General features: G+C 33.4%; 1 protein-coding gene across 1 annotated transcript; it reads right to left on the reverse strand.

Moving 5' to 3' along the window:
• Positions 1-8,024: 8,024 nt before the first annotated feature.
• LOC119689680 lies at positions 8,025-8,860 on the reverse strand. Its single transcript, XM_038104562.1, has one exon. It carries the CDS (start codon positions 8,800-8,802, stop codon positions 8,041-8,043), a length of 762 nt encoding a protein of 253 aa, XP_037960490.1. The 5' UTR covers positions 8,803-8,860; the 3' UTR covers positions 8,025-8,040.
• Between the last annotated feature and the right edge of the window lie 1,062 nt (positions 8,861-9,922).

Below are 9,922 nucleotides of genomic sequence, written 5' to 3' on the forward strand. Positions count from 1 at the left end.
TTGTGGAGCGTGCCTTCCGAAAACCAAATTGTCTATCTGATAAACCATTGCCATTCAAGGCTTCTTCTAGTCTTCGGCTAATTATCTTTTCCAAAAGTTTACCGGCCGTATCAATCATACATAGCGGGCGGTAGCCTGATGCATCTTGTACGTTATTGCCCTTTGGTATAAGCACCAACCTTTGTATTTTCCATATCTGGGGGAATGTTCTCTCCTTTATACATGCGTTGAACACTTCCCTGAATGAATCAACGTTGATTTCTGTGGCCATCTTTAGTGCCAGATTTGGTATTCCATCTACTCCAGGTGCTTTGGTTAGTTTCAAACCTTTGCATACTACTTCCAATTCTTGCCTGCTAACCTCAGGTATTTTATTCTGTGGCTCACTATCTTGTACTGTATAGGTTATATCAGCTCTCTGCGGGAAGAGACCTTCAACTATTGCTTGTAGCTTAGCTGCGTCTGTTGTAACTGGTGGACGGTAGCTATATAATTTTTTCATAACGACTTTATATCCTAGTCCCCAGGGGTTATTATCGACCTCCTCACACATTTCCTTGAAGCATCTTGCCTTGCTATTCGATATCGCCTTTTTTAGTTCAGTTCTCGATGTTTTATAGGCTTCTTGGTGCGCTATAAAATTTTCGCGACCCCTTGCTCTTTGACATAGTCGTCGCGCATGTTTGCATTTTCTTTTCAGTTCGGAAATTTGGTCAGTCCACCAATAAACATGTTGTCTGCCATTCCGCCGGCCTTTCTTTGCCATAGATGCGTTACATGAATTTGTTATGCAGCGCATCAGTTGTATTGCTTTATCATTCGCACTGCCAGTTAGGTGGATGTCGTCCATTGAGAGCTTAAAAGCTTCTTTGTCCAAAGTTAACTCCTTCCATAGCGGATTTGGAGTGGCTACCGCAGGAATGGTTCTTGCTGAGCGGTCATGTATTTCGAATATGATAGCTTGGTGGTCACTATGTGTGTAGATATCTGACACTTGCCACTCAGTTGTGTGTGTGTGTGTGTGTGTGTGTGTGTGTGTGTGTGTGTGTGCTTAGCACATTCGATGAGAATTAGACTTAAACACCGTGCTATGAGTAATAAATAATAATCTTAAGAATGTGACAAAATACAGGGTGGTCCAATGGAACAGCCAGCAAGAGCAACAACATAGGCAATTGTGTTGTCATATCTTGTCTATTGAGTCCTGCATCCACCATCCACCAAACCATTGAAGTGTGTTTTAGGAATAAAAAATGACGACTAAACACACAGCAAAATGCGGCCCGACCAACAGTTTTCCGGTGTGAATAACTCTGCTAAATCTCTGTTAAACACTAAAGTTACATCCGAAATGCCTTGCATAACGAGCTAGCTAAGTGTATCGAGGGCTAACTTACACTACTACTGAACATAGGGCTATCTTAGATAAATGCAGTGTACAAGAGTTTCTCATGACAGGCTACTACTTTCTGAATGCCAAGCTCTGCTGGACGAGCTAGGACCCCTGTTAGAGTCCCACTTATATGGGTACTTGGAATCAAGGGCAACTCCGTTAACTGCAAAGTGGACGAGCTTGTCAAAACAAACTACTTCCTGACATTCATTTATCAAATATCGTTATCCCACTTGCAACAGAAAAGGTGACCATTAAAAGAAATCAGTATATCTAAGTTAGTATAGCTAAAAGAAACTGGCTAGATAGTAATTCTTTTCCAAATTTAAGGTTTACTTTACTCAAGCTGAAAGAAAACATACCAGTCGACTGCCAGTCACTGTGTTAAGTGTTAAGTGTTAAGAAATATATATAAAGAGACTCGATTCATTCTATGATGACTTTCATCCTAGTTGTGAGTACGAATCAAAGAGGAATCCGCGTTTTTTGTAAATGCCCGTCTTTGGTAAAGTCTTTTTATTTTTATTTGCGACATTTTCTTTTACGGGCCCAACAGAGTAGTTTTAATTCAAAATAAGAGAGCTTGACTAAGAACTTAAAAATTATTAGGTTGGTTCAATTTCACTTTAATTGGAGAAACGAACCTAATCGCTTAATTCCTCTTTTGAGGTTTTACTGGTTTGCGTATGAACAACGCTTATCCGCATTACTGCTGCGGTTATTAATTTGAGCGGTTATGCGGTTATTTATTTGGTTTATGTAGGCAAGATTGACCTGTCTCCAATCTAATTTAATAGTGTGAGTGCGTTATACGAGTATTTGAGCAAAACAGCACAAATAGGTTTAGTGAGAGCGCTCGAGCAACTCATCGTAAGTTGAACTATCATCTTTCTAGTGGTAGGAAGACTAACGAGACTTAGTGGAATGAAAAAGACTCTAAGGATGATTTGTTGTAGATGTATTTCAGGGTTCGGAGAGTTACGGCTAAATTTTAAATAGAATTAGATATAATGTAGATTGTGAATAATGCTTAGCAAAATGTGGCGAAAATAAATATGAAAGAAATTCTCAAAAATAAGCTCAAATTTTGGGTAAAAGTAAAGCTTTACAGATACTAACAAGAAAAACTTGGAGCAATGGAGCTACTGCTTTCGTAGTAATGTTATAAATTGCAGAATATCGAAGTTGTTTATGAGAAAACTTTAAAATTAAAGATTTCTTAAGTAAAAGTAAATGAAGTATTTAAATTAACGGTGAGGTCATAGGAAAACTCGTATGTGTATCACAATTTGTATTAAATTGTTTTTTGGAATCATGGCTTTAAAATTAATAAAGAAAAAGTTTTAGAAGATGATATAAAGTCAAAAGAATGGTTGTTTTAACAAGATTCGGCATCGTAATATAAAACATATTCCAAACAATACTGGGCGTGAGGTAACGTTCCATATCGCATATCAACCAAACAATGGTCTCCACTGGTATAAGAACCAACCCCGTTTAAGTTTTTGGCATGGAAAATTTCGCTGTCTATTGTTATTATTTTTGTGAAAAAGGGATAAACGATCTATTGTGCCAAAATCACTGCCTAAAGTCAGCACTACAAAATTATGAATTGTTGATGTGCCCTTATGAATGGATTAATATACCATAGATTCACATTTGTGCATTATGCGACCTCGGAAAATTCATAAATTGAACATTATCAATGTAAATGAATTAGTAGGACATAAAAATTTTTTAGTGTACTTAAGAGTTCCTATTACGGTTCACTTAAGGAAATCTTACACCTTTCTGATTTTTTTTGCGCCCACAGATCGCTTCAGCAAACCTCTCATGAGCGCTTTCCACAGTTATATTCTTCTCAATAACCTTTAGCCCCACTGCTGATCTTTTGAATCAGAAAAGGTTTCATTTCTGGATCATTTCAGCAAACCTTTTATGAGCGCCTTCCACTGTTATATTCTTCTCAACTACCTTTAGCCCCACTGCTGATCTTTTGAATCAAAAGAGGTTTCATATCAGGATCGTTTTAGCAAACCTCTCATGAGCGCCTTCCACTATTATTCTATTATATTCTTCTCAACTACCTTTAGCTCCACTGCTGATCTTTTGAATCAGAAAAGGTTTCATTTCAGGATCATTTCAGCAAACCTCTTATGAGCGCCTTCAACTGTTATATTCTTCTCAACTACCTTTAGCTCCACTGCTGCTCTTTTCAATCAAATAAAGCTTTAATGATAATGGATATTTCATGAAGTTATGGTTTCGTCAAAGCATTATTGACTAGCGATGTCCTTTTGAAAGAGAAATGCTTGTGAAAATATAAATCACATTTCCGAAGTTTGTGTCACAGTGAGGGGTCGAATTTTTGTGATGGAATAAATTAAATTTATAAAATGAATTATGCAGCTGAAGGATAATTGCATATTTTCATGTCAAAGATAATTTCTTTCCTTTGACGGATTCTTTGTTTGCTCTCCAGTGGAATGCGAGCCATTCCAATTAGCCACAAATGCTGAAAAATATTTTTAATTGAATGAGCTTTCCTTCCTTCTTCTTCCCAGGCAAATAATTAAAATTTATGAGCACTTTATACTCATGAACTGCTTCATAAAGCACAATAAACAAAATGAGCAAACAAGCAAAAACAATAACAACAACAATAATAATAACAACAACAACACTAACAATGGCAGCAACAATTTACTCATTGTGCTGAATTCTCGCTTATTTTATGCGTAAAAGATGCGTTATGTGCATATGCTTTTGTGCATTGCTTTGTCTACCGTAAATGTATGTGTGTGTGTGTGTGTGTGTGTGTGTGTGTGTGAGCGTGGAATTTAAAGCAAATTAAGTGCATATGTATGTGTGTTAATGTAAAGCGCGTGGACTTGCGTGCCTTTAGCGTTGGAATGCCAATTAATTTAATTCATATTATAAAAAAGAATATGCAATTAACGCTCAATTCAGAAGTGCAACATTATGAAATATGCTCGGAATTTCAATATCTTGAATTTAATATTCATACACGCACACAAACAAACTCACAAACAAACACGCAAACAATCCCAGTAAACAATTTGAACCTAAATATTGCCTAAATATTATAAGTGGAAAGCAGAAGAATTGATGCATGTCTTCGAGTTCTTCTTCAAATACATTCTCTATTCAAAAGTCTGAAATCTATATTCAATATTATTTAGGTGAAGAAACAAAAACTCTTCCTCTTACTATTCTTTTTTATCACTACCTGGTAATCGTCACATGGTGTGTCTAGCCCATATCTTTAATTTCTGTCATAGAGGAAATTGACTTTTCCAGTTCAAAATAGGAATATACAGAAGTATTATTATACAGGAGTATTATATTTAAATTCTTTTAAGTAGATAATGATCCCAAAATTTTGTTACAATAATGGATACATTTTTTAAAGCTTAAATAAGTCATATCTGTTATAAAATAGGCTGCTATTGGTCTATGTTCACGATCAGTAGAACTTGGTGAGAGAAAAAAGAAACCATGCATGTTTCCAACTTGATCTAAAGGGTTTATAGCGAGTCAATCTTTCAATATCGAGTAATTTCCGAAATGTGTCCAAATCAAGTTTTATTTCATACAAATCTAAAAAAATTTGGATCCCAATCCATTTGTTTTTAGTTACAAGTACTAATGCTCGTATTTTGCTTACTCAGGTTTCAGTTTCCTTCTCTGGTTATCTCTGCGTTATCTTTAATAATAGTTTTAAGAGCTTAAAATTTAAAAAAAAAATTTTTTTTAATGATCGGCTAATAAAATTCATACATATATGGCCACTTTTGTGTTAACACTCATTTTTGTGTTAAATGAGTGTTCATATTTGAATTAGGTCCCAAAATACTAGTTCATGCACCTAATACCTTGGTTTTATTCTTATCTCTGAATTATTCGCAAGTGTGATCTTTGATTCAAAATTCTTAGTTTACGTATCTACCATAAGTCAGTTGTCTTCATCATATTTTAATTTATATCTTTGTTCATATAAAGTATTAAGCCCAATTTTAGATTGTCGTTTGAGTTATCGTTCTCTACGGCAATTGATTTGGTAATATCTAATACCGAGCTGATTTCATTACAAGGTGTTTATTAAGCATATAAAGTATATTAAACAATATACTTTTGCAGTTAATACTGCAAATCACTTCGAAATATATGATTTCATCGCAAGTTGTGCATTCAGTCTCACTTAACATTGACAAATCACTTCACTTATTTTATTTGTGTTCACACGGCAAATCTAGTTTAATGTATAACTTTCTTTTTAATGCAGTGTAAAGATTTGAGAATTGCTTATAGGGATGCAGGGCCAGTTCAGTGGCAATAAATAAACGTGCTCATATGTGTAAAAATAAATTTTTTAATGAAGTTCATTTAAAGTACAAAATTACGTTTCGGCATGTTTGCTAGAGCGGAATTTCTTTTAATAAGTTTTAAATTCGAAAATTAAAGAAGTGTTGAGGGCCTTCGAGCTTCATTTTCGATGTCCAACAAACCATTTATTGTTTGCATTTATTGCATAAACGGCAATATTAAATTTTAAATGAATTTTAAATGACAAAATATTTACAGAAATTGAAGGAAGGAAATAATACAAAACCGATTAATATATTTCAATGGAATTTCCGAAGAAATATTTGTTAAGTAAAATATTTATGCTGTCTTCATTTATTTATGGTATATATGTATTTATATACATATAGGTATATTAATCAGTCAATATATGTATTATATATTATATACGTATGTATATTTGAGTGAAATAAAATAGAATAGAAATAGAATAGTGGAATAGAATACTTCTAAAATAATGCGATCGTCCCTATCTTTTAATTAAATGTACACAAACTTTTTTCCCTTTTGGCTAAACAATATTTGTTTATTAGGAAGGAATCTGTATATATAACAGTGCATTCAATAAATATATGTACCTGATATTGTCTGTATTTTCTCCCCCAAATTACAAATACCGTTGCAAGTCTATTGTATTCTCAAGTCACAACAACTTTGATGAGATTTATGATAATACGACATCATATAGATTATTAAGATTATTTTAGACATTTAATCAGAACTATTGAATCGCTATGAAAGGGCTTAATGTTCGTTCAAGCCTTTTTACGAATTTCGATATTTTTTGAGAACGGGCCCTGAAACTGACTAATACTGTTTAACATGTCAGTCTTCAGTATGTTTAAATGTTTAATCTAAACTATATATAGATATATATGTACAAATACATAATGATGGTTTATTTCTGATATAATTGAATGAGTCATTTTATTATTCACTTGGATAAAGTATTTCAGTGACACAGAAAAAAGGTCCAATATAAATATGTTTTTATTTAGTGGAAGTGGAAGCGTATTCAAAAATTTATCCATATGGGAATAAATACCTTGCATTGAGAAATATTGAGAATTTTTACTTATAATATTTTATTTAGATTTAGTTTTAAATTTTAATGAGAAAAAAAATTTTCAGGATGGCGCTTTTTTTTGAATTTTTTTTTTTCTTCCGTAAAACACATCAAGAACTTGCGTATTTCATATCCGATGAATGAATTCTAAAAGAATATATTACAAAATATCTTATATATTATTTTTGATTTTGATTAGTAATAAAATGGCACAAAAACTCTAAAAATTTCAGGAAGGGTTTGTTCTTAGAAGTATTTTTTAAAAATTAATTAATATAATTTTTATAATTATAATTTTTCAGTATATAAAAGTGGAACATAGAAACCTTTTTATTTTTAATTTTGATTTGAATTAACCATTAACTTTTACTTAAAAAGTAAATATTTTCAGAGAGGTATTCCCTTTAGAAGTAATTAAAAACAATTTATTTATCAGGCATCCTAAATGTCACTCATACGCACCTTGGTACCACAATACCATTAAATCAATTTTCCATATAAAATGACACAAAATTATTACTTTTTATTTCTGAATTGAGTTTGTCATTAAATTTTATATATGAAATTTTTATATTTAACATTATATTTAACATAACATATTTATAAAATATTTATATATTTAAAATTTCTAATATTCCTCCTCGAGTATATATGTTTGGCGTGAGGTGAAAAATATTCTCAAAACCCCATGGGTTCATATTTCACAGGAAAAAATTTTAAACATTTTTCCCGAGATACGGATCTTGGTACTATATGTTCCAGCGATTTCTTAGAACATGAATTGTAGACTTATTAAAAAGTTGTAATTGGTTTGTCTGAGACCCATGTCTTGCAATTCATATATCTCACAATATATCACAACAATGAAACAGCTCATTTTAAAACTTTAAGGCAGCTATTTACATCATTAACGACCTCTGCACTTATCAACAGCGGTGCCAAGATATCTTTTATAAGCCTTTGTATTCTTATTTATATTTATATTTACCAGTAGTAAACTAAAAACTGCCAAAAATTTTGATCAAGTTTACTTTATTAAAAAAGTCAATTTTTTATCTTGTATTAGATAAAAAAAATCATCACATTAAAATATATATTGACCGGAAGAGAATTCACATAAAATCGTAGGTTAGAAGTCCTTTCTCTAAAAAATTTTGCTTAAAATTAAAATTTACTTCATCTTCTTATTTTTGTCTCACATGCCCTGCTGTCCTTTCATTCCTCCTTTATGCATACGTCCAGAACCTTTACCAAAATTAAGAAGCTTATTAAATATTGAAATCACCTCACTTCTATTGTTTAAGTTTATTTCTCCTAACATTAGCTTAGCAATTACCGCTTCCATGACAAAAGGCATACGCTGTTCATCTCCTAACTTTTTGTAGAATACGTGTTTCAATTTATTGATTCTGCGCTTTGTCAATTTTTTACCACCGGCGATGCTATACTTAAAATTATCAAAAGGCTTGACGCTCAACTTCTGATTTGCCATTGAGGCCCATATATATGGCAATTTTTCCAGTTTGTCCATTTGTCGCCACACCGAATTTGCAAACACCCTATCATTCCGCATTGCCCGCCATAGATACAATGCACGGTGAGCTATCTTCATCTTTCGTTGGAATTGGGTTGTGGAAACCGAGGATCCTGATGATGCTGTGGAACACATTGATCCTTCGGGTATGATGTGACTTTGAACCACATGCCTTGAACTTGGCCCAGGAGTGTCGTCATCGGTCACGTTATTGCCCGCAGTATCATCGTCACTAGTAGACAAATTTATACCAGTGCTTGTATCTTCAGCAGCGGTAAGTTGATTAGTAGGACGGAAGCATAATTCACACACTTTGTCAAAGATGACAAACGGGGTGCGAAGTAGCAAGGGGAACGTTGGTTGTATCGTTTCTATATAACGGCCAAAAGTCCTAAATATTTTCTTGACACCACTTGGATACATTTTTGTAATTTTGTATATAGTAACGATATCAGGAAAGAGAGCAAACTAAACGGAAACAATTTCGCTTACGATTTTAAAATTTTTGATTTGATTTGGGAATGTAAAAATTTTTTTATTCAAATTCGGGCCTACGCCTACTACTTGCAAGAAAATAATAGATCAATGATGAAAATTTGTTTAGATTTAAATAAGTAGTGCAGTATAGTACAATAGAGCCCTTAAGTAACAAGACCATCATTCTTCACTCTTTTTATGTTTTTGACTTTGAATGATTTCACGGTTTTTCTGCAACACTACTCCAATTCCCTATTTCGATTAATCTTATAGTTTCTTCAATAAAATTTTTTTTGTTTTAACTTCTTATACGGGAATACCCAGTGATAATCATCGCCTTAGGAAGTATTACAATTTGTGCATAGTGTAGTGCTACAATTAAATAGAAGGAAACAGCTAGACTGTATTAAAAACGATTATTGTGTTATATTTTGGAATCTACTCGGCAAATCAGAAGTTACGAAGCGAATTAGTCCACAAATCTCATAAGTATCCCTCGTTAGTACTTTGGCAAAGGGGGTTAGGGTGAACTGCCAGTCGTGAGTAATAGTAGCTGCTTATTTGCTGTGTTAACTCATACACTTCAGAGATACCAAGATCATGATGCAGGATGTAATTCGAAATATACGATAGGGTGTCAGCGCAGATATATAGCGCTGACTTCGGTACTGTATCCCAGATGGGTATACCGTATTTTGTATCTATAATTTGGACTTGGGATTCAGTAGCCAGTATAGGGAGTGCGGCTTTAGTCCTAATTGCTTCCGTTTCGTAAAGATGTGGTGACGTGATTAAGACGTCGGTCAAAATATACACCTAGATATTTAGCGTTTTCAGCTTGCAGTAATTCACGGTTATTTAATCTAGGGAAAGGGCAGGTAGCGTGGTGGAGTGTAAAAGTTATTTGGACTGATTTGTTATCGTTAACTTCCATGTGCCAAATATCTAGCCATGTGTTGACTTCGTTCAGGTTAGTTTGCAACAGTTGTGAGGCTACTATAGGATCTACGTATTTCGCCATCACTAAAGTATCATCCGCAAATGTTTCAGTACTGAGTGGGAAATC

This window comes from Teleopsis dalmanni, chromosome X (assembly GCF_002237135.1).
Source record: "Teleopsis dalmanni isolate 2A chromosome X, ASM223713v2, whole genome shotgun sequence".
In the NCBI taxonomy this organism is placed as follows: domain Eukaryota; kingdom Metazoa; phylum Arthropoda; class Insecta; order Diptera; family Diopsidae; genus Teleopsis; species Teleopsis dalmanni.

Bases quoted from the DNA above. Each gene is read 5' to 3' on its own strand.
- LOC119689680 (XM_038104562.1), bottom strand. From the start codon at position 8,802: ATGTATCCAAGTGGTGTCAAGAAAATATTTAGGACTTTTGGCCGTTAT.